The 25,022-nt window shown below is 49.5% G+C and overlaps 2 protein-coding genes across 3 annotated transcripts in view; one reads left to right on the top strand and one right to left on the bottom strand.

The window, feature by feature from the left end:
* The window catches only part of COL4A2 (collagen type IV alpha 2 chain), a 201,558-nt gene that overhangs the window by 43,510 nt on the left and 133,026 nt on the right, over positions 1-25,022 (bottom strand). For both annotated transcript variants that reach the window (XM_015121443.3, XM_015121444.3), the window contains exons 15-24: positions 24,940-24,990; positions 23,826-23,870; positions 17,804-17,857; positions 16,823-16,889; positions 13,650-13,760; positions 12,985-13,134; positions 6,130-6,222; positions 4,663-4,826; positions 1,112-1,184; positions 914-1,020 (exon numbers count right to left, since the gene is read on the bottom strand). In XM_015121443.3, coding sequence (XP_014976929.3) covers positions 914-1,020; positions 1,112-1,184; positions 4,663-4,826; positions 6,130-6,222; positions 12,985-13,134; positions 13,650-13,760; positions 16,823-16,889; positions 17,804-17,857; positions 23,826-23,870; positions 24,940-24,990 — 915 coding nt within the window. The remainder of the gene's footprint in view (positions 1-913; positions 1,021-1,111; positions 1,185-4,662; positions 4,827-6,129; positions 6,223-12,984; positions 13,135-13,649; positions 13,761-16,822; positions 16,890-17,803; positions 17,858-23,825; positions 23,871-24,939; positions 24,991-25,022) is intronic.
* On the top strand, positions 6,238-10,655 carry LOC144336196 (uncharacterized). The gene has a single exon (XM_077974018.1). The coding sequence runs from the start codon at positions 6,259-6,261 to the stop codon at positions 6,763-6,765; it is 507 nt and encodes a 168-aa protein (XP_077830144.1). The 5' UTR covers positions 6,238-6,258; the 3' UTR covers positions 6,766-10,655.

The following is a 25,022-nucleotide window of genomic DNA, read 5'->3' as shown; positions in this document are numbered from 1 at the left end:
GGACCCAGAGACAGACACACAGAGAGGACAGATGATGGGAAGACACAGAGAGAAGACAGCCATCTATAAGCCAAGGAATGCCAGAGCTCCCAGAAGCCGGGAGAGAGGCAGGGACAGATCCTCCCGCACTGTCTCAGAAGGAACCAGCCCTGCAGACACCTTGATGTTGGCTTCCAGCCTCCAGAGCTGTGAGACCATACATTTCTGATGTCTAAGTCGCCCAGTCTGTGGCATTTTGTGACCTCAGCCCCAGGAAACCAGTACAAAGAGCTTAAGGAGGCATAGGCTTGGCGACCAGAGGGAGGAAAATGGAATCTAGACAATAAAGACGTGAGAAATAAGGTTGCAGGCTCCTGAGAAGAGAACGTTCCAGAGCTGGCAGTGGGAAAGGCGAGGTGGCAGGGGAGGCTCAGAGGCCGAAGGGTGCACAGGAGGGGGTATTGTCTCCCTCCGTGGCTGCCTCCCTTGCTTCTGACCCCAGCCTCCACCGAGGAAATGATGCTGGGGTCTCTGCAGGCTGCTAGATAGCCCCTCCTTCAACGCCAGTGTGTGTTAGTTGCAAAAATGAAATTGTGTATTTTACGATTTACCTTGGAAAAACAGGGTTCTGTCACCCATTTTAGAATATTCTTCTTTTTTTGGGCGGGGGAGTCTTAGTCTGTTACACCACGACAAATACTTATTTGCTCATTGACTTTTAAATGTTCACTCGGAGCTTGGCTTCCAACTTCATTCACCGTTTCCTAAAAAATCTGATTTCTGCTCATTAAAAATAGAATGAGCAGAATGAGCAACCTGTCCTATGCACGGGTGGGTTTAGTGCTCACGTCAATACTGTTTGCTTCTTGGGTGTTTGGAGAACCTGAAGGATGAAGAAGAGAGGAGGGAGCTGCCGCAGTCTGTGGCTACTCACGGGAGGGCCTGGGAGGCCGGGGAATCCATCGAGCCCATTGCGGCCTGGGCTGCCATCATCACCTTTCATCCCGGGCACACCTGGGACGCCGGGCTGTCCCCGCTCACCTGGAAAGGGATTTGTATGTGAAGCTGCCCAGGCAGGCGCCCACAGGAAGGCTCAGTGTCCCAGGAGCCACATGGCCAGAGAGGAACTGACCTTTGGTCGTGATTGTTCTGGAATCTCCTTTTGCTCCTTTGGGCCCAGGAGCACCAACGTTGCCAGGGACTCCCTGTGGAAAACAGACAAAAAAGTGTCTTCCTCCTTCATACTGTGAGGGCATCTGAGAAGATGGTTGGCAAGCTTTTTCATCTCACACAGCGGGCAGGCAGTCACCCGTCCCCAAGCCAAGCGCCACCCGAGGAGCACTTTCTGTGACGCTGGACACATCCCCATCCAGCTGCCCAGTGTGGGGCCACTGGCCGCAGTGGCTGTGGAGCACTGGAACTGTGGATGGCAGGACGGAGGAACCGGATGGTACCTTTTCTTTAATTTTAAATAATTACAATGCGTCTGGGTGCAGTGATTCACTCCTGTAATCGCAGCACTTTTGGAGGCTGAGGCGGGAGGATCACTTGAGGTCAGGAGTTCGAGTCCAGCCTGGCCAACATGGTGAAACCTCATCTCTACTAAAAATACAAAAACTTAGCTGAGTGTGGTGGTGGAATACGGTGGCGGGCGCCTGTAATCCCAGCTACTTGAAAGGCTGAGGCAGGAGAATCACTTGAACCCGGGAGGTGGAGGTTGCAGTGAGCCGAGATCTTGCCACTGCATTCCAGCCTGAGCTACAAAGCGAGACTCTGTCTCCGAAAATAAATAAATAAATAAACACAATGCAGTGGAAGTAGCCACAGGTGGTTGGACAGGGAAACCCAGGTCGTAGGCCCATCTTCAGTGTCCCTGGGCTCTGCCCAGTGGTGGAGATCTGTAGGCTCCAGCCCGGGGCAGCTGAATCATTGCCTTTGTGTCCACAGAGGCCCCAGGGATCCACGGGCTCAGTGCCTTTTGAGAAGCGCTGAACTAAAGGTCAAGGTGGCTTCCTCTAAACCACGGCTGTTTAGGAGCCAAGTAGGTTAATCCAGGTATGGAGGATAAAATTTTGTGATAATATTGAGAACAATAAATGGTATTTAATAGACATTTGTTTCCTGCACTGAGGTTAAGGTTGGGAGAAAAAGATACTTTAGAGAGAAGCTGCCTGCAGGGACTCTCAAATCGCAGCCTGGAAAATCGTGTCTAGCTCTTTCCACGATGAGCAGGGTACCCGTCAGGGTAGTGTTTTCAAATGTGAGCTGTGCTAGCTTTTGGCATATCTTGGTTGATGCTATTTCCAAGAATATGGGAATGTGTGGAGTTGCTTTAATTAAATGGAACGTTGCAAGTGATTGGGAGTTTCCCTTCTCCTAGAAAATTCCACAGATTCTTGATGTATTTAGCACTTTGCAACATTACTTTAGAATCTAGGAGAGTTCCTCACAGACAGACCAGGACCAATCAATCAATACATGTTGGTTACATGGATGGAGGGATGGACTTATTGATCCACTCCCACACTTCAAGCACCCTGCCAGACTCTACCAGCACAAATATTAAAAACCAAAAAAAAAAAAAAAAAAAAAAAAAAAACCACCCAAAAAAAAAAATGAACCAAAAAACTCCCAGATGGTCTCAGGTATTCCCACTGCAGTGGGGTTTCCAGACACACAATCACAGCATTCAGTGCAGGACACCAGGCACAGCCAGAGGCGTCTGAACAAAAGTTCTGCGGACGTGTGTGCTCGGAAGGTTTTAGACATTTCAGGGGTACAGAATGGGATCCATTTGGCTTCTAGGAAATATTCGGTCACTTTTTAAACAACTGAGGATCCTACTAGCTTTGCCATTGGTATATTTGCAGTTCTCACCACATGCACTTTTTCTGAATACTGGAGCCACTGTTACTGCTAGACAGCCGTGATTCGGAGACCGTATCCTTTTTAAGCTGGTATAAAACAGAGCACCTGCTATTTTTTGTTAAATTTTCCTGTTTGTTTTCTGAGAAAACCTAGGGCATGGATCAGCGAGGTGCCCGGGTCTCATTTTCACCTGCACAGCTCCGTGCTATGAAGCAGCGGGGAGTCATGACCGTCAGCAACACGGCTCTGTGGGGCTGCAGTTCTCTTCCATGCTGTGGACTCAGATCTGTTACATTTCCTTGGCCAAGTGTCCTGACCAACTGTTTTTCCTCTATTGCTGAATATGCAAAATAATGAACTTTTTGCTTTATAAATTTCCCAAAGTTCTTTTTTGAAGTTAAAAAATCAACAAAAAGTATAATTTGTCTCCATCTGAAATTCACTTTGAACTCTTTGGTCAGCTAAAACCTGCCATGGAAGAAAGGTCTGCTGCAGATGATCTTTTCATAAGGCACAGAATAAAGGCATGAGCTGATGTGTGTGGGGTCCACACCTCCACACAAGCACATGTACGGTTTAAAAACCAAAAGGTCTTGCTTTTTTTTTTTTTTTGAGACGGAGTCTCGCTGTGTCTCCCAGGCTGGAGTGCAGTGGCGTGATCTCGGCTCACTGCAAGCTCCGCCTCCCGGGTTCATGCCATTCTCCCGCCTCAGCCTCCCGAGTAGCTGAGACTACAGGCGCCCGCCACCACGCCCGGCTAGTTTTTTGTATTTTTAGTAGAGATGGGGTTTCACCGTGTTAGCCAGGATAGTCTCGATCTCCTGACCTCGTGATCCACCCGCCTCGGCCTCCCAAAGTGCTGGGATTACAGGCTTGAGCCACCGCGCCCGGCCAAGGTCTTGCTTTTTATCGGTGAAGGAAGCCTTCCAACAATGCTAAATCAGGTCTTGCTAAACTTGAGAAGGTGAACGTTTGATAAATAATGTCTTTTACATGAAAAATGATAGGTTTTTTTGAGATATAATTCATATAGCACAAAATTCACTGTCTTAAAGCATAAAATTCGGTGATTTTTAGTATTTTCACAAGGATGTCCAACCATCACTCCTATCTAATTCCAGAACATCTTCATTACATCAAAGAGAAACCCCATACCCATTAAGCAGGTACTCCCCACCCCCACTCCCACCTGTGGCAGCCACCAATCAACTTCCTGTTTCTAGGCTGCCTGTGTGGACATTTCATGAGAATAGAAAGAGAGAGCATGTGATAGCACATGTCCTTCTGTGTGGGTCTCAACCCCCATGGCATAACACGTTCCAGGTTCATCCACAGTGAGGTATGGATCAGCACCTCGCTCCCACGTGAAGGTGAGCACTATTCTATGGTTTAGATGCTGTACAGATTTAGCTGATCCATTCATCAGGTGATGGACATTTGGATAGTTTTCACCTTCTATTTTGAACAATGCTGCTCTGAACATTGGTGTATGTGTGTTTGTGTGGACACGTGCTTTCAAGTCTCTTGGGGATACACCAGGAATGGCATTTCTGGGGCAAGTGGTGACCCCCTGTTGAACTCTATCAAGGGCTGTTGGCTGCGGTTCCCACAGCAGCGCCCCTTCTCAGTCTCACCAGTGGACGTGTACAAAGTCCACCCTGGAGTATGCGGGTTTTTGAATGGTTTAGCTATGCCTTGGGTCCATGAGTGTTGCTGGTCTGAAGCTGCATAAACTTAGGAGATAAAAGGCAAGAATGGGACACCTGGGGAGGCCTCACAGTGTCCTGCCAGCTTCATGATGAAGTTGTTCCTCACCTTGAGCCCTGGGAACCCAGGGAGGCCGTGTTGGCCGGGGTCTCCTTTGTCCCCTTTCCTCCCCGGCTCCCCGTTGATGCCTGCGAAGCCCTTGGGTCCTGGCAGTCCCGGAAGACCTCTGACAGCTTCGTCGCCTTCTGCACATCTGCAGTCCCCAGCGTCACCTGCAGAGGAGGGAGAGGAGGGCCTCCTTGTTCCGCATTCCTCTCAGCGTGGCGGGGAGAGTGGGGCGCCGCACTTGGTGCTTTATGGACACTGCCTGTTCTGATGGGCACTAGGACCCCCATTTCTTAGATGGGAAAACTGAGGCTCAGACTGAGCGACTCAAGTGTTCATTCACAGTCTCATGGGGTTCAGAATTTGACTCTGATGTTTACTAAAGATACTTAAAAACTGGGACCACACCCAGAGGCGTAGGCTGAGTTGTGGGGAGTGTGAAGGAGGTTAAGGAATTCGGCACTCGGAGCTGAAGATTGCCACCACTGGGCCTGTGGGCCGAGGGGAGGAGCTGGCTCCAGGGAGCTGTCAGGGAGGGCAAGAGCCCTGGCCTCAGAGGCCAAGGTCATGAAAGGTCATGGGTGAGCAGGGAAGACATGCCTGACCTCTTCCTCTGTTTTGCCACAGCTGAACCCAGGGAGCCTGGCGCAAGGGAGGACTATGCTGGCAGCAGGGGTTGGCTTCCCCAGGGCAGAGATGATGCCCAGTGGGGAGGCCCCGCTTCCTCCAGGCCCTGTGGTGCCTGCTATCAGGCCATGCCCATCCACAGTGGGCTGCTGAATGCACCGCACATCCCACATATGCCAAAACGGCCAGGGCGTGGTGAGTGCCAGAAAGTGCCCCGCCGTGTTCCGGGAGGGGAGAGCTGAGCAGGAGCACACTCTGCACCACACCGGGCCCACAGAGCCTCACAGAGGATGGCCTCGAGCTAGGGGCAGTGTCCCTGAGGTGACTGGGAAGGGTCAGGTGCAAAGACCACCTGTTCCAAGTTCACCTCCTCATCAACAGGAAGGGAGACCCAGGCAAGCCACGTCACTCCACCAAGTCTCAGTGGCACCAGGGATGGTGACTATACCAGCACCTTGCCATGGACAGAGCTCTCTATAGACCTCTGTTACAATGCCTTGGAGCTGAGCCCTTGAGACATTACCTGAGTGCAGCTTAAGAAATAACTGTTGTCCCTTTTAACCCAGCACAGGACTCAGCATCGGGCTCAGTGCTGCTAGGAAGGTCAGTGAAGAGGAAGGAGAGCAGGGACGGTGAGCCTGGGGGCCAAGTGCTCAGACAGCACCGCTGGCTCCATGCGACTCCCTCTCAGTGTCACCGTCATGGGGACAGGAGGCTGGGAGGGACATGCAGGCTCATTTTCATCTCCAAACACGTGAGTGGGGGACGGATTTCACCTTCTGTAAGGTGAGGGAGTCGGAAAGGCCAGGCTGTCCTTATCCCATCCCTCCCAGACGTTCTTACCTTTCCATCCCTTCGGTCCGCGGGCTCCAGGGGAGCCGGAAAGCCCAGGGAAGCCTGGTGTTCCTTTTGCTCCTTTCCGCCCAAACAGGAAGCCTAGAGAGACAACCACAGACGCAGGGCATCGGCCCCATGGATGCCTGGGGTCCCACACAGACGCAGGGCATCGGCCCCACGGGTGCCTGGGGTCCCACACAGACGCAGGGCATCGGCCCCACGGGTGCCTGGGGTCCCACACAGACGCAGGGCATCGGCCCCACGGGTGCCTGGGGTCCCACACAGACGCAGGGCATCGGCCCCACGGGTGCCTGGGGTCCCACACAGACGCAGGGCATCGGCCCCACGGGTGCCTGGGGTCCCACACAGACGCAGGGCATCGGCCCCACGGGTGCCTGGGGTCCCACACAGACGCAGGGCATCGGCCCCATGGATGCCTGGGATTCCACACAGACGCAGGGCATCGGCACCATGGGTGCCCGGCGTCCCACCCAGTTGTGGGGCACCAGCATCAAGGACACCCAGGGTCCCCCCCAGACACAGAGCATGGGCACCACAGAGACGCCCGGCGTCCCACCTAGCCCAGAGTGGCTTTCAGCCAAGCCTCCCCAAATGATCCATAAACCCCAATTTCATAAATAAAAGCACATTTTTTCAAAAGAAAATGTAGACTGTTTTGTGGCGACAGCCTTCAGGGTTGGAAAGAAATGTAAGAGTCTGCAAATTTAGTTTTTCCATTAAAGTAGAGGAATAACAATTATTCCTTTTGAGAAACATTGAGTCCAAAGAAAAGTTTCGATTTTTTGATCATGTAACTTGGATTCCAAGACCGCTACTCACTTCTGGTTCCCCCCAAAAAATTAAAAAAAAAGATAAACTCAGTTTCCCATTTTGATCTTTTTCTGATATAGGAATGGAGGCACACGTGTGCATCCCCCCAGAACACTGTTTCCTCTTTCACGCCTCACATGCACACACACGGAGTTAGCATAACTAAGTGTTAGGCTAATTAAATATTGTGGCCAATCTGGATTCAGCATGGTCAACCATATTGGATGACCTCACCCACCACCTTCCCTTTCTAACCCTCTCCCCACCAACTCCTGCAGGGCTCAATGATCCAGGCAGGGGCATCCCTGATGGTTGACGGTGCAAGAAATGCGCTCTTAACGCCAGCAAAGTGTGCACCGTCACATTGGAGAAGAAGAGTGCCATCTCGTGGCAGAAGGAGGGTGCACGTCTGCAGGACACACAAGCGGCTGCTGGGGCAGGCTCTGCAGGTGTGCCCTGCAGCAATCTGTTCTCCTCACTGTTCACTAATAGGGTGAGAGCTCCAACGGGCAAACGGCACTCCCCCCAACAAATTACAAGGCATGTTGCTATACACACTACATGGAACCTGAGAGGAGCAGGGAATGAGGCCATTACACACAGGAAGGTGAGAGAACTCCAACTTTAAAGAACCCAGCTATCTGCTTGGAAAACAGCATGGGAGTTTGCATATCAGAGAACTGCCAGGTGAGGATAAACGTCTGAGAACGAGGACACAGATACCATCCCATGCAGTTTGCTCACTGCACGTTTACCATAGCTCATTCATTTGTTCGCTCATCAAACACTTATCCCGTGCCTATGCTGTGCCAGGCTGTGTGCTAGGTGCTGAGTATACAACTGGAAATGAAACCGACGGACTCTCATGGAGCTTACAGCTTAGATGTGGAGACACACATTCAACACACAATGCAGCAAACACACTAATGCGGATTTTCCAGTTATGGCCCGTGCTGTGAGAACAGGGGAAAGCAGCAGGGAGAGGCCCAGGGAAATGTTTTGGGGGTCGTCAGGGGAGTCCTTTCTGAGGAAGTGATGCTTAAATTAAAGCCCAGAGAATAAAAAGGAGCCCCCGCAAGTGGGGAGCGGGAGAGAATGCTCCAGAGTGAGGACGGCGTTTCTGAAAGGCCCTGAAATAGGGAGAAGGCCAGCGCCCCAAGGGTGGTGAGTGAAAGGCAGATCTGCACAAAAGGAGGGGAAGAAACCGGACTTGGCTTTTATCCTGAGGGCAGTAGGAAGCCATTAAAGGGCATCAAGGAGGGAGGCTACACGGTCTGCCATGTGGGTCTGCCATGTGGGTCTGCCGTGTAGACGACGGGCTGGCCAGGGGAGGAACAGCGGGTGTCATCCTAGCAGGCTGCGCAGGCGGTGGTGGTGGAGAGCAAGGGCACACACAGCATTGGAGAGGGCGACCCGCCAGGATGTGCGAGGGAGCCAGTACAGAATGGGTGAGGTACGCAGAGCAGCCCAGGGTTCTGCTAGAGCTCCCGGGTTTGTGCAGGGGGGTGAGGACCAAGGGAGAGGCCTGCGGGGTGGCGGGGGGTGAGGACGGAGGAGGCCCAGAGCTCCATCTTGGACATGGAGAGCTTGAGGCATTTGTGAGACACGTGCATAGTGTTGACTCTGTGTCAAGTTAACGGTTTCTGTTAGTAGCTCAGAGCACAGAACAGGGCCGGAGAGGAAATGAGCGAGTGACCAGCACACACTGCAGGTACTTTCATCTGGAGGATGAGTTCATCTAGGCGGGGAGCGCAGGGAGGGGCAGGGACTTCAGGGGAGAGATGTCGGGGGGCAGTAGGATTTCCCAGGAGTGGAGGGGAGAAGACAGCGTCTTCAGGAGGAGAGGCTGCCGCACCCCACACTGCTGGGGACAAAGGGTGACCGGTGACCAGGTCAACTGCTGTGTCCGGTCAGTCGTGGACTTTGTGAGTTTTGCTCTATGTCTCCAGGCTCTCCCTCTGTGTGATGAGACATGCAGTGTCACAGGTAGAGAAATTTAACCACACACACTTCAGAGACGCCAGCAGCGTCAATCAGACACGTCATTCATTCAGGACAAAGAGCTTGTGGGCGCTCCTTACAATGGAAGCATCGGATGCTTTGCAAATTTAGTCCCAAAGGCACACAGTGGCTCTCTGAAGGTGACAGCCTTCCTCTGCCCCCTGCTGCTCTCTTTTTCTCTACTATATTAGTCATTTTAAATAAGTCCTATAGAATAGCAGTGTGCCTCTTAGATGTCTGCAACATGATTTCCACCAACAGCCCCTGGCCAAACAACCCAGGCCTATTTTGACTTATGCTACAGTGGAATAGAACTTCCCGGAACTCAATTCAGCTCACTGAACTAGAGCGGGGAGAAGCAAAATATTTCACCCAGAAAGAAAACTGTCTTCCTGGTTTGATTTTACTGGAGCTGCAAAAGACTAAACATTCTGGTTTGCATCAGTAGCAACCTATAAAACAGGACGAAACGTAGTTAACAAGAGAGGAATCTAACAATTGCATTCCAGGGGAAGAGTCAGAGAACTCCATAGGAATCAAGGTCATTCCTACTAAACTACAACCACACGCACATTTTCCAAAGGACATTATGGTGGACTACTTTTTGTATAAGAACTTGCTTTAAAAATGTTGATTTGGAAACCATGTGTCTCACAGGGGTGACACATATAATTAGAGGACTTAAGTTGTATGCTTTTAACATTTTCAACTGGTAACATTGATCTGATACCATTCCATTCATTTTTTTATTTTTCTCATCAGCCTACAATACGGATCAGAAATTAAATTGTTCGCAGTTGACTTACGCTAGTAAACCACGGATTTACCAAGCAAGACTTGAAAAGCAAGATGGCATATGCTAGGGACTTTATCAAAATGGAATTCAGTTACAGGAATAATGGCAACGTTAGCCTTTGATCACAGTTCTTTAAAGTGGAATATTCTTTTCTTTTTTTTAAATTGAGATGGAGTTTTGCTCTTGTTGCCCAGGCTGGAGTGCAAAGGAGCGATCTCGGCTCACTGCAACCTCCGCCTCCCGGATTCAAGTGATTCTCCTGCTTCAGCCTCCCGAATAACTGGGATTACAGGCACGCACCACCGCACCTGGCTAATTTTGCATTTTTAGTAGAGATGGGGTTTCACCATTTTGGTCAGGCTGGTCTCGAACTCCTGACCTCAGGTGATCGGCCCACCTCAGCTTCCCAAAGCACTGGGATTACAGGTGTAAGCCACCATGCCTGGCCATTAAAGTGGAATATCTGTATGCTTTTGTTTTTAACATGTCACGTTCTGCTCCAGAAAAAGAAAACTCAAAAGATACCATTTGCTTAGGAAATATAATGTTCACAGAAACTTAGCCTTTATCACAGCAGTCCAGGATAATAAAAAAATTTAAAGGCCAGGTGTGGTGATTCACACCTGTAATCCCAGCACTCTGGGAGGCCGAGGTGGGCGGATCACCTGAGCTCAGGAGTTCAAGACAAGCCTGGGCAACATAGTGAAATCCCCGTCTCTACCAAAATTACAAAATTAGCCAGGTGTGATGGTGGTGCTTGCCTGTAATCCCAGCTGCTCAAGAGGCTGAAGTGGGAAGATCGCTTGATCCCATGAGGTGGAGGTTAAAGTGAGCAGAGACCATACCACAGTACTTCAGCCTGGGACACAGAGAAAGACCCTGTCTCAAAAAAAAAAAAAAAAAAAATATATATATATATATATATATATATATATACACACACACACACACACATATATATATATAAAAATAAAGTTCACACTGCTCAGACTCTTTGGCAGGTTCATGATCCAGGGAAATATCTGCACCTAAAAATTTTCAAAATAATGTGGGAATATGTGGATTTTCATTAAGTTAAAATTTTACTTTAGAATATAAAACACACACACAGAAGTGACTACTACTTTTTTTGTTTGTTTTTTTTTGTTTGTTTTTTTGAGATGGAGTCTCGCTCTGTCACCCAGGCTGGAGTGCAGTGGCGCAATCTCAGCTCACTGCAAGCTCCGCCTCCCGGGTTCACGCCATTCTCTTGCCTCAGCCTGAGTAGCTGGGACTACAGGCGTCCACCACCTCGCCCGGCTAGTTTTTTGTATTTTTAGTAGAGACGGGGTTTCACCATGTTAGCCAGGATGGTCTCGATCTCCTGACCTCGTGATCCGCCCACTTCGGCCTCCTAAAGTGCTGGGATTACAGGCGTGAGCCACCGCGCCCAGCTGACTACTACTTTTAAAATAGAAGATATTGCCTCTAATAACTCCAGTGATTTTCCCTCTAGATATGTCAGAGAAGTCATCTTCCAAAAACAATTAAAACAGAGGCTTTGAATTTGACCTGTAACTGAAACCAAACACTGTCCATTAGCAAACATATTTTTCCTCCCTGAAGGTAGGAGGCTGTGAGAGATTATTAGGGGCAATGTCAGGGAATTTAAAGTAAACTATTTTGGAAAGAAGAGGCAGTTAATTTTTGGTCAATGTCACATAGAAAGAGACTATGACCTCTTATTTTCTCCCAATGTCGCCTATATTTGCTCTTATGAAAGAATGAAATGTTCCCATTAGGCATTTCACAGTATCGAAAGCAGGAGTGTCCAATCGTTTGGCTTCCCTGGGCCACATTGGAAGAAGAATTGTCTTAGGCCACACATAAAATACACTAACACTAATGTTAGCTGGTGATATGGTTAGGTTTTGTGTCCCCACTGAAATCTCATCTCGAATTGTAGTTCCCATAATCTGCAGATGTCATGGTGGGGACCTGGTTCACAGGAGGTAACTGAATCATGGAGGCGGTTTCCACCATGCTGTTCTCATGATAGTGAGTGAGTTCTCATGACATCTGACAGTTTTATAAGGGGATTTTTCCCTCTTCACTCTTCACTTCTCCTTCCTGATGCCATGTGAAGAAGGACATGTTCGCTTCCCCTTCTGCCATGATTGTAGATTTCCTGAGACCTCCCAAACCCTGCGGACTGTGAGTCAATTAAACCTCCTTCCTTCATAAGTTACCCAGTCTTGGGTATGTTCTTATAGCAGCGTGAGAATGAACTAATACAGCTGATTAGCTAAAAAAAATTGCAAAAATGTTTTTAAAAAGTGTATGAATTTGTGTTAGGCTGTACTTGAAGCCGTCCTGGGCTGCATGTGGCCCGTGGGTTGGACAAGCTTGGTCTTTAAAGCATAATTCTTTGAATGCTGAAGCTGAAAGAACAGCCTTTTCTGATAGCAAGTCCCAAGCGGGACTGCATGTTTCCCTGCCGCCTGAGACAGGTCATTCTCAACTCAAGCTGAGTCACTTAACGTTACAACCTGAAAGAGCATCTTTGCTGATTCAGGGATGCACTACTGGGTGGTAGGTGGGTCCGCACTCCTGTGCCTGCTGGCTTTATTGACCTTCATGGGCATTTGTCCGGGCCTTGGCCAATAGCTGTCACTTATTTTTGCAGATAATGCAGCCATCTCTTTTTGTCACCAGCTACTCCCACCTGTTCAGTTGTAGCTTTGTTCAGTTGTAGCTTTGTTCAGTTGTAGCTTTGACTGTACACGGGCTGAGAAGGCAGATTATCAAGTTGGCCTTAATGTGCTGGGGTAACAGAGGAGAGAGGCTGCCAGTCAAGGGTGAGGCCCCCACCCTGGATTAGGTTTGCGGAATGTATCACCCCGACACAGAGGCAGCGATGTTGGCTCACATCTGTTTCCAAACTGCACTGCTCAGATGTTTCGCTGAAGGACGGATTTCACCGAAGCTGCAGCAACTAAACCTCACTGTGTGGCATCCATGGGGTTGTGATACTTACAGGCTTACAGGACTTCAGTTTCCACCCCCAGCTTCTGCGTGGACTCCAGAGAACACCCACTACACCCTAATCTACCTGGATCCACCGCACTCTAATCACTGGCCTACTGGATTCGTTCGCAGAGTGATTTAGCAGAGAATTCCAAATCACCTCCGGCGAGGACCAGGCTTCATCTGAACATTAGCGTACACCCTCCCTTTTGTTGCTCTCCACTCACCATCAGGTCCAGGTGGTCCAGGGAGCCCGGGGGGGCCTGGAGGCCCTGGCTTTCCATCAGGTCCAGGTGGGCCCGGGTAGAGCGCAGGGATGCCGGGGTCTCCGATGAAGCCCTTGGGTCCCATCTCACCCGGCAGGCCTCTCCTCTGATCTGAAACCAAACAGCATTCACCTGCAGCGTGAGTCTCCCATACTGCACCGCTGCCTTTGTGTTCATGTCCAGAGGGGCCCACCGGCAGCACTAGCGGGCTGCATGGCCCTGTCAATAACTCTGACGGGTAGAAGCCATTGGTATAGTTCACTATCATTTTTCAACATTAAATACACCCCCTCCCTGCCCCTCAAATAATGGCTTGATAGTTGTGATCAACACTGGGCAATGGCACCTCATAATTCTCCATTTTCTTCCCAACCCACTGGTGGAAGCAGGCCAGTTACTCATCGTGGCACCACCTAATCTAGTTGGGGAGCTACTGTCATGTGTGCAGCGGTTCTGTGAAGGCGTCCAAAGCACGTGTGTGGGGCTCCTTAGAGTTGCTAAGACTAGTCAGTGGGGAAAAGTAACAACAACATAGCTACGCTGTCAAGGAAGGCTCACTTGTGTGTGCTAGGACTTGAGCGCAGGTGCTTTGGGTCTCCGGTGTTGATATCATGAAGCCACATTACCTTCATCTCCGATGGAGAGGCCAGGGGGTCCTCGGGGGCCCGGGTCTCCTGGCTCACCCTGGCTTCCTGGCTCCCCTTGGGCCCCTGGGAATCCCGGGTCACCTCTGGCACCTGGAAGCGAAACAAGTCCCACAATAAGAACAAGACCGTGGTCTACGGATCGCAGCTGGCGTTCGCTTTTTCATTGACTACATATTCACCAAACGCTCCATGTGCTGTGTGGGGCCTGATGAGGAGTTAAGATGGCTAATGCATGGGGTGGTCTCTTTTTATACGGGGCTCATTCGCCAGCAGGGGAACAGGATTTGTGAAAATCGGGTGAGTCCAAAGCTTGAATAAAGAAGGAACTAATGTGGTTGCCAATTTTACTGGGCGAGGAGGCCTCACTTCCCTGAACCCCACTCTGCCCCTCGACCCCAGCTTTAATCCCATTGGTCTTTTATTCTCATTCTTGCCTGCTGGATGAGTAACAAAATTTGGCTTTTACAAACTTTCACCCCGGAACAAACAAAGACAAAGTGGCATAGCTATGTTCCTTTGCTGTGTAAATACCAACGCTTTACTATAGAACACATTTTTTCTAGAATAGAATTGGGAAAGATGAGAAGAAAGAGAAGAAAACAGGACTTTTTATCATGTAGCCATTAGGAATTTCGAGGAAAGCTTTCACTCTGCGTGCCATCTTACGAAGTTCCTTAAAATAAGGAGAGGGCGGCCGGGCGCGGTGGCTCAAGCCTGTAATCCCAGCACTTTGGGAGGCCAAGACGGGCGGATCACGAGGTCAGGAGATCGAGACCATCCTGGCTAACACAGTGAAACCCCGTCTCTACTAAAAAATACAAAAAATAGCCGGGCGAGGTGGCGGGCGCCTGTAGTCCCAGCTACTCGGGAGGCTGAGGCCAGAGAATGGCGTGAACCTGGGAGGCGGAGCTTGCAGTGAGCTGAGATCCGGCCACTGCACTCCAGCCTGGGCTACAGAGCGAGACTCCGTCTCAAAAAAAAAAAAAAAAAAAAAAAAAAAAATAAGGAGAGGGCTTGCTGGTCATCACACTGAAGACGCACTTGCAAGGGACAGAAGGCCTGACTTTCGTGTATGGCATCTCCTGCGTGGGCAGCTTCATGCCAAGTGTGCAGGGGGCTGTGCTCCGCAGCCAGAGGCCCTGGGCCTGAAACTGGCTCCTCCACTTAAATGCAACCCTGGGCAAGGAACTCAAATGCCCTGCACTTCCATCTCTCCCTTAGCAAATGGAGCCAAGTCCATCTCCACCTCGCAGGGTCACCCGGAGGGGTAAACACACTGAAAAGTACAACTAGGACAACTTGGAGCATCGTCTGGCACACAGTGCAACCTACACACCTGTTAGCCATTGTTATGATTCCATAAAAAGAGACAAAATCGAAAGCCACAGACCTCCCTTGGTTAGAAGAACAGCAAGATTACTTTTATTTCTAGTTACCTTGCAATCATTTAATACAAACCCCTCTCTCCTTTTTGCCTTTTGACAAGTTCATGCAATGTTACCTTGAAAAAGATACACTGACTGCCTCTTTTCCCTGAGGGAATCTGCTGGTTAGTCAACCTTTGACTTCAAGAAACCCTGGAATGTGAGTCAGTCACATTCCAGCTCACCATTAACCGGAATGTTGTCCAGGAGAAAAGGCGGCAGGCAACCTCCGCATTTCTGAATCCGCTTGTGGGGAAAAGTGAATTTTGAAAGCACCCGCCTTTGCAGTGTGACTTCCAGGAATACAGTGCGGTGAGAAGGGAGGGGCTGGTGAGAGCTAGGCTCTCAGTCAGCGACATTTTAAAAAAATGCAAAAGAAACATCGCCAGCATTAACTTAAAAATTATGTTCCTAAAATCTCAAAGAGAATATTTCCATTTTACCAAAATCATTAATAGTGAGTCAAGTCAAACGGGGCTCATGGCCCTTTTTAGTGGGTCTCAGGTTTGGCGGCCACATGGGCGCCATGGATGAGGCAGGAAATGCCAGCTTCACAGTTACGGGCATCACAGAAGCTGAGCACGGATTTCAAAACATCCCCATTCATGGCTCCACGCCTCCACAAACAGACATCTCAGGGGCTCCTCGAGGCACTGCCCGTGTCCCTGTTCTGTCCTGTATTTTGATCAGCATTGGATGAAGACATGCAAAGCCGTCATCGAACTGACAGAGGGCTCGCGCCTAAGCAGGGAGGTGAATTCTTGACACCTAGGCTTAGAGGACAGGGAGACCAGGTGACCTGCTGAGTTCAAGGGGTAAACTCTATATTTAAAAAACCCTACCCTTCACAATGCCTGTCTGATGTATGTTTCGGTACGTCGTTCACTCACACAGTCAGGCATCTGCTGAGCTCCAACTCTGTGCCTGTCCTGTTCCAGGCACTGTGAATACAGCAGTGAACAAGACAGGATGAAATGTCTGTCCTCACAGAGCTGCCTATGACATGGGTAAATGATCCGCAAAGATACATATGCATGATTACCAGGAGGAGGTTCTCGAAACATTTTTTAACCTAGAAGGATGCACATTCTACAAGGTTCAGAGCCAAGTGCTCTAGTTGGAGGACTAGGTTCAGATTTCCATATGATCTTGCCAATTTGGAAGGCTGAGCCTTAATAACAAGATAAGCATTAGTGACGACATGCGCAAAGTCCTTCATTTACACTCCAAGGTCAACTGTGACGGTAGGGAGTGGTCGTTACGTGAAAATATCTGGGAATTTAGCTGCCTTGAAGCCTGAAAGCACGTGACTGTTCACTGGTTATGGGTTATGATCAATTCCAGGTGTCAGGCTGGCAAACAGAGGGCTTAAGAACCTTGGTACATTAGGAGAAAAAATCGGAAGGTGGCTGGGGTTGCTGCCCCTGGATTTCTTCAGTGATAGTCCAGACAGCAGAACTAGAACTCTACAAGTTAAGCAGAAATGAAAGAATTCCCCAATGGAGGAGATTTCTCACGTGTAGGTGGTGAGGACTGTCTCATGCACAGGCAACACGAGGTCTCCCTGTGATACATTTAAGCACGAGGGAAATTGTACATGAAGTTATGTTCCAAATTTCGTTTTTGCTTTGCTTGGAAAACCTGTCTTGAAAGTTCATGGCTCTGTGTCCCTAACAGGAAAGAATGTGTATGTGATACTGAACTACGCAGGTGAAATTGTTCACACACCTTTTGCTAGGGAAGGGTGAGGGGAGTAGGCAGGTAGTCCGGGGGGCCCTAGGTCTCCGGCTTCTCCCTAGAGAGAGAAAAGAGAAAAATAGGATGTGAGAATAGCTTTTGGAGTTTTTGACAGTATGCATATTTCCAAAGAAGAAACCCGAGCGTGGACCGTCAGGTTGGCAGAGCAGCTATTTCAACCAGTGGAACCATAGACAGTGCCTGGGGCAGCATCCCCATGCTAGGGTGGCAGAGCCTGGCATCCCAGCCACCAGCCACAGGTGCCCAAAGAGAACAAGACAGGCAGGGGCTCATCTCATTTTGAAATCCTTGTCGAATGCCAGGAGACTGTGCTTTCTGTAGTTCAGACTATTACATTTTGGGTAGCGATAGCCGAGCCGCCTGGCGAGGGTGGGCTGGGAGATGATGCGGCCGCAGGACCCCCGTGGAGCGCAATCTGTGTCGTAAGGCAGCATTTGTCATAAGGCAGCACCCCACACACCGCCTTCACCTCTTTGAGCCTCACAAGGCTCAGAAGTCCTCTCCAGGTGTGCCCCGACCCAGGTTCCTCAAGGGTGAGTTCCCCTCTCAGCTGGACCAGCAGCACCCACCTGGTCCTCCACCTAATGGTCTCCCCTCCCTGCAAGCCCAGGAATTACTCACACAAGCCACATCCTCCCTTGGAAACCAGGGGCACCTCACCCTCTTGTAACTACAAAGTCTGCCTGCCCCAGGTCTGTTGGCCCCCTCTGTGCCTGAGTGCACCCCTGCGTGGCCCTGAGTGGCAGGCGGCACCCTTCTCCCTGGCTGGGAGCACACGTGGCTCAAAGGTCACCATCCACCTCGTCTGTCCAGTGTCAGGTGCCGTGTGTTTGGGGATCTCGTACTTTTTAGGACAGGGGACACCTCCACACGACACCATCAGGAGGGGAGTAAGGCCAGCCAGGGTGGGTGAGACACCGTAAGTGGCAAAGGCATGACAAACAGGCTCACCTTGGGTCCCCGGGGCCCATCAGGGCCTTGGTAGCCATCCAGGCCTCGGCTTCCCTGCAAGAAAGATGTATGCTTTTAATTTTTGTCTCTAATGTGTAACTCCAAAAAGTGACCATAATAGCATTATTGTATCTCATAAAATTAACAACAGTTCATTAAAGTCATGCATTAACCCAGTCTGTGTTCAATTTTCCCTGACTCTGGTCCCAAAAGTGTCTTTTGAAGGTGCTCTGCTTGAACCAGGAGCCAAAAAAAATCCAAATATAACACTTGGCTGCTATGTCTCTCAATTCTCATTTAATCCACAATAGTCCCTTCCTCCTTTCTTTGTTTTTAATATCATTTTGTGGCTGTTGAAGACACTGGGTCGACTGTGCCGCGGATATTCTGTGTGGTGGGCTGCGGTCGGTCTCACCCCCGTGGGGTCGTACAATCTGTTCTTCTAACCCCATGTTTCCTCCACACGAGTCATTAGGGCTGGAGGCTGCCCTAGGTGCAGGTTCCCCTTTTCAGCAGGCATCGTTTGCAGAGGATGCTGGGCACCTTTTCTCCTACAGAAGGTACAAGTGCCGAGTTGCTTTTACGACTGATCAGTGGGGTCAGGTGTTGACAACCTGAACCAACTGTTGAAACCCTTCCCCGGGGGGGGGGGATTTTGAAATTTTTCATTTGGTACCAAAATAGATGCATTAAAGTCTCTTAAGTTAGAGTTTTTTTCTCTTCATTAAAAAAGATCTCTGCTGGGTGTGGTGGCTCATGCCTGTAATCCCAGCACTTCGGGAGGCCAAGGTGGGAGGATCGCTTAAGCCCAGCAGTTTGAGACCAGCTTGGGAAACAGTGAAACCCTGTCTCTACAAAAAATACAGAATGTAATCAGGCATGGTGGCAGGCACCTGCAGTCCCAGCTACTTGGGAGGCTGAGGTGGGAGGATCGCTTGAACCCAGGAGTCTGAGGTTGCAGTGAGCTGTGATGGTGCCACTGCACTCCAGCCTGGGCAACAGAGCAAGACCCTGTTTCAAAAACAAAAACAACAAACAACTATAACACTAAATTTTGTTTTCTCATTCCCTTGAACATTTTTTGAAAGAAAAAGTTTACCACTGAGTCGTATCATGAGGTATCTGGATAGAAGAGTAAAGCTCTCTAAAAATCTAGCAATGTATTCCCTCTTTTAAAGAATATGCATGGTTCAGCTCCCAAAATTCAGAATGCCAGACGCCACAGGGAGAAGAAAGGTCCATTCTGTGATTACTTTCGAGGTTATCTTGACGCTCAGGAGTAGCTGTGCTGAAAGTCCTGTTGTTTAGACTGAACTGAGACGGGCTTCTCTCTGTGTGTTTTGTTGTGGTACTGTGGTTTGGACCCGGACTTTGTCTCACACTAGGTGGAGCTGAAGACTCAAAAGTAAAGACAAACTTGTGTGATTTTAAAAATGAGGTCCTGTTTAGAGGCCACGTCATGAGATAAGCTAGGAATCCTCTAGTACCTGCCAGGATGGGAGCTGGCAGCTGGACACTCCGCGGGAGCCGTGAGCACAGCCACAGACTGGCCAGCTCAGACGGTACCCTGGAATGTGTCAACTCTGAGCTTCACTCTGGGCCACAGGCATCACACACCCATGCTGTGGCATCCTCAGCAAACAAAACAAGCACCCCAGACCACCACGTGTCACCATCTCTGCTGAAGCGTTCAAGACAGCACGGGCAGTCTGGAAGTACGTCTGAACCATGTGAAATGCACTGGGCATTATAGAAAACCCACTGGGGGAGGGGGACAACTTAAGGAGCACTCAGGATTCCTCTGAGGCAGCTGAAACCCCAAGAGCCAAAGCAATGAGCTAAAAGTCTCCAGGGGAGTTCCCAGCGGCAGGTCAGCAGGTCAACGGACTGGGGTTGGCTGAGGGTTATGCATGACTTAAGGAGAAAATGCACCCTCAGGGTTCATCTGAGACCACTGGCAGTGAAACCCAAATAGGCGGGAACCCTAAGTCAAAATGCCGATCGAAACTTTTTCCTTCTCTGTTTCTCAGTGGCAAACACAACAGCGTCAGGGAGGCGCAGGGATGGCCAAGGAGAAATCACCCAGGCGCTCCCAGAGTCAGGCTGGCGACCACCCCAGGAAGCAGCCAGCGGGGGCTCCGTGGGGCTCCCTGAGACCCTGCTTCCAGGCAAGGCCTGTACTCCTGCTAGCAAGCTCACCACAGAGCCCACGCTTAGGGGAAGCTGAGGTCAGGAGACTGACATGCAGATCACTATTTTAGAATGGATAATTACGAAGGGTTTTGAAACTGCACACTCCTTTCTCCCAGGCCCTCCCCCAAATCTAGTAACATCACTCATTTGAATTCAGTGAGTTCATATACATGATTCATGGGAAGTTCTGATTATGCAATTTTAGAAGTACAAGGTTGATTTTATGTTTTTCAAGGGTGGAAATAACTGGAGTAAGGAAAATCCTTAGGCAGAAGTCCTTAGGGACTAGCTAGAACAAACAGATGAAAAGAATGTATGGCTAGACTTTTTTAGGGAAATGCATGCTTCTACAGCTTAAAAGCAGTCTGCTGTCTCTCATGGTGTGAACTGGCCCCTGTTATCTTTCTGTTCTTCATTTGCCTGTTGTACCCTTTTCATTTCAGTGGTCGAGGGAGCACCTGCTAGGCTAAATAGAACGCATGTGCCTCCTGAAAGAGGGGTGTCTGCAAAGAAACGCTGCCAGCCTGCAAATGAGATGCAATTTAGTATAAAAGACGAAAGAGAGTGAGAGTTCCATAAAAGAACTCAATCTGAGGTCACGTCTGCCACTTCAAGCTCTGCAGAGAAAACCTACACACAGCCACAGGGAACACTGAGGCTGGATCTGGTGAGAGTCTAAGTCATCGGCACTGCCACCGGTGCAAATGCAGCGTCCCTGGAGTCCTGGACGGTCCTCACAGAGGACAACGGTCCTATTGAGGGGGGCTTCCCACAACATGACGCGTGCCGGTGCAGCATGTACTCCTCAAAGGAGACTAGGTCTCAGTGAACACTTTAAAAAATAACTGTGGAGTTATTTTAAAATGATAAAATAACACTGGGGACAGCATTTGCTCAGTTACTAAGGATACGTTTATCCCAGAAAAAGGAGGGGAAACCATCTCTAATTTCTCAGAAAATTGAATATAACCGAATTCATAAACGCTACGTCTCCATTCCTTTTTAGAAAAGGTTGGAACGAATAGAAGTTCTGACAATCTCAGTAGGGATGACAGGTGACCAATCCCGTGTTTACGTAGAGGAGGGCAAGTTCCTACCCAGGATATCTCTTTTTTTTCTGGTTCCTCCCATTTTGATGCACTGTTTACGTTACCAAGCAGTTGCTCCTTGGAGGGGCTTCTGGTGTCTGGGGGGAGGGGTCGGGTGGTGACAACTGAAAGTCGTGGAGTGACGCCACCTGGCCAGTGGGATGACAGAGGGCGGACACAGCTGCGGTGCAGAACGGTGCTCATAAGCAGGGTGGCTGCGTCATTTGTGTATGTCTGCCTGTCTCCCATTTCTATAGTTGAGTAAACTGCCTCCCCGTAACCCACTTCACTGGAAATATCTGCGTCTTCCCGGGTTGTTGCAACTGTAGAAAGGAAGCTGGGAAATGAAAGCCTGACGCCTCACCATCCTCATGTCTGGGCCCCAGCCCTGGAGCTGCCAGGTGGCCACTGTTTGCATAGCATCTTGTCTTTCATTAACTTTGAAGTTCCAGGGAGCAGTTCTGTGGAACTGCACCTTTTTTTTTTTTTTTTTTTTTTGAGACTGAGTCTCACTCTCTATCCCAGGCTGGAGTGCAGTGGTGCGATCTTGGCTCACTGCAACCTCTGCCTCCTGGGTTCAAGCAATTCTTGTGCCTCAGCTTCCCGAGTAGCTGGAATTACAGGCATGCGCCACACCCAGGTAATTTTTTTTTAAAAAATATTTTTAGTAGAGACAGGGTTTCACCATGTTGGCCAGGTCGGTCTTGAACTCCTGACCTCTATGATTCCCTCACCTTGGCCTCCCAAACTGCTGGGATTACAGGTACCTGGAAATGTACTTTTAAACACTACAACTCCCTTGTGTTGAAGATGGAAAACTAAAGATAATTATAATTTTACTAGCACATGGCAGGAAATTAACAGCAGCACTTCAATCACATGGGGTAGGTGGAAACGGGTTACTTTTGAATGATAATGTCTGCTTTAGCCTCTGTCCCTTTACAACGTTTGCTTTTCCTAAGCCATGAACTAGAATGTGGCCTCGGGGTGGGGTGGGTTTGGATAGCTCTTGCTGTAGGTGTGCTGCCTTTGGGAGTACTCCTGATTACGGCAAAGCCTGGCACTGGCTCCCTGGGCTGAATTTAGCATAAAATAACAGGAATGGGAACAGAAAGATCATTTGAGGTTGCAGGAAGTCAGCAAGATCGGTGTTAAGTTTGAATGGTCAAAACCAGAATGCTGGGTCAAGACGACCATGCCTAGAGCCAGTGGAGGTCAGAAAGGGAGTCTGGGAGGCAGGTCCATCTGCGGTCCTGGAACAAGCACACAGAACCCCCACCAGGCCTGCCGAGCTTCTGCACCAGCTAACCGCAGCCCGTGGGCCTCCAGATGCCACACTACCTCCGTGCAGCCCTGAGCAGGATTCAATGGAGTTGTGATTCCGAGGCTAGGGATTTTGATAATACTCTATCTCTATGCACCTACTAGGACTGAGCGATGGACATACTAGCCCGTGGGCAGGCAACCAAGCCCTGTGTACACCGAGGTGACTGCATGTTTGCTGGAAATACGAAAACCACCTCGAGGGGGCAAGGAAATACGACGCATCCACTGACTGCCATTCTCTGCAGCTTTAAAGAACGAGGCAGATGCGTACCTGCCAATGTGGAACACTCTCTAAGTGGCACTGGGCAGAGTAGCACAGACACGGTCATTTCTTTTGTTGCTCCGTTATATGCATGTGAAGCTACACGTCTGTGTGTGTATGTTGGCATGAGTGCCATGTGAGACCCAAGGGGCTGTCAGTGGTGGTGCCGGGGCAGTCTGCCGGGCCTGCCGTGGGAGGCGTGTGCTGTGGGCTGTGGGGTGGGACCCGTAGGCACAGCGAACAGTGAAAAGGCATCAACCACTGAACTAAAACATCGTGTATGACCTAGAGTTCAGACGGTTCTAAATCTGACCTAGATTCATAATACATCTCTTTTTTAAAATTTTATCATCATTATTATCTTGAGATGGAGTTTCACTCTTGTTGCCCAGGCGGGAGTACAATGGCCCGATCTTGATCTCAGCTCACTGTAGCCTCTGCCTCCTGGGTTCAAGTGATTCTCCTGCCTCAGCCTCCTGAGTAGCTGGGATTCCAGGTGCCCACACCACTCCTGGCAAATTGCGTATTTTTAGTAGAGAGAGGATTTCACCATGTTGGTCAGGCTGCTCTCAAACTCCTGACCTCAGGTGATCCACCCTCCTCGGGCCTCCCAAAGTGCTGGAATTACAGGCATGAGCCACTGCTCCTGGTCCATAATACATTTCTTACCTAACATTTTTCTCCTAAAAAAAAAAAAAAAAAGCCGAAACTCTGTCCACAGAACTCATGATAAAAATAATTGGGTTGTCATTAAACGTAAATGAAGTGTCAGAGTATGGGTCGATCTATAAAAACATTGAGGTGGACCCTGGGTTACCAAGTCCAGGACCTTCCTACGAGCGACAAGGACACGGAGGAGGGGTGTGGGGCTGGACGATACAGAAGCCACGGCTGGTGGGGTCGAGTGACGGACGCTTTGAAGGGGAGGAACCAAAAGACAGTTTGCAAAAATGAGAGCCAAGGTAATGACCCAGCTCAAGTATTGTGAATGACCTGGGAGGCAGGATTATCTGTGTGACTGCAAATACGAGAACCGTTTTCGATGTTTTTCCTAGAGATGAATTTTCTTTCCTGAGATGCCAAGGCCTACTTACTTAACCTCTGTGGGATGTCGTGGGCCCAGAGTAGACTGCAGTTCATGCATCCAGCTTACCTTCTGTCCTGGTGATCCTTTTTCACCACTCAAGCCAGGGGGACCCTGGATTGAACAAAAAACAGAAGCAAACAGCTCAGAATATGCAGTAACATTTCCAGAGGGCTTGACTACGGCACCTGGCTGTGACTACAGCAAAATGCTGACAGACAGACTGAACAAGTCTCAGGTCCAGACTTTGAAGAATAGGAACAAATTGTCAAATTCAATACCAACTATTAATATAATTCTTCTCTCTTTACAAAGTTGTGGGGGGTGGGGGTGGGAAATAATGACTATGATAAAAAGGCTCAAAGAAAGCAGAATCCATCCTAATCTCAAAGGTGCTTCACTACGGAAGGCATCAGAGCCATCCCAAGACTTTCATTTCCTGAGGGACATACATCATTTTAGCAATGCTTTCAGAACACGCATCATTGCTACCACTTCAAGAAATACAGAGAAATCCACCAAGACAGCACAATAAAAAACTAAAAATATAAAAAGGCTTGTACTCCAATGTTCTACTGTGTCTCTCTATTCTTATTTTTGGAGAATGTAAAATATGGTCTTTTGAGTGGTACCAACTGCCAGATAGTCACCAAAACTCTGTTCTCTTCCTGGGCCCAGGGCTCTGACCACCTGTCCCAGCCCTCAGCTAGGTGTGGTCGTGGAGTGAGTGGGGTCAGTCCAGGCTGGGGCTCTGAAGCTGAGGTCTGTCTCTCAGGTGGCTGAAACACTGTGGACAGGGACCCCTTCCTGCCCCTTACAACTAGGGACATTTTTGTTGGGCTCTTGGGACCGTCGGAAATCAGTGTGTGTTTAAGATATTCTACATTTTTGGTTACCAGACTAACTGAGCTGAACGCACACAAGCAGGAAGGTTTGTGCGGCACTCGCGCCTCCTCCACAGAGGGTGTGTCAAGGTGGTTCACGGGATTGTAGCCAGTGCAGCCCCCAGAGCAAGATGTTCGTGCTGGAGGGCTGTGTGTGTGTGTCGGGGGGGAGTAATAATGGGAAATCTCTGTACTTTCTGGTAAATTTTGCTGTGAACCTGAAACAGCTCTAAAAAGGAAAGCCTACCTAAAAAAACCAAACCAAACCAACAACTGCAGTAATAAAAGGCGTGGTTTACCCTCGGTCCAGGAAAGCCCATGATTCCTTCTTCTCCCTTCAAGGAAATGCCCTAGGAGAGAGCAGAAGGGGCATAAGGAGCAG

The sequence above is a fragment of the Macaca mulatta genome, chromosome 17, assembly GCF_049350105.2.
Source record: "Macaca mulatta isolate MMU2019108-1 chromosome 17, T2T-MMU8v2.0, whole genome shotgun sequence".
Classification (NCBI taxonomy): domain Eukaryota; kingdom Metazoa; phylum Chordata; class Mammalia; order Primates; family Cercopithecidae; genus Macaca; species Macaca mulatta.
Note: the sequence above shows the minus strand (reverse complement) of the source record. Positions and strands in the feature narration are given on the sequence as shown.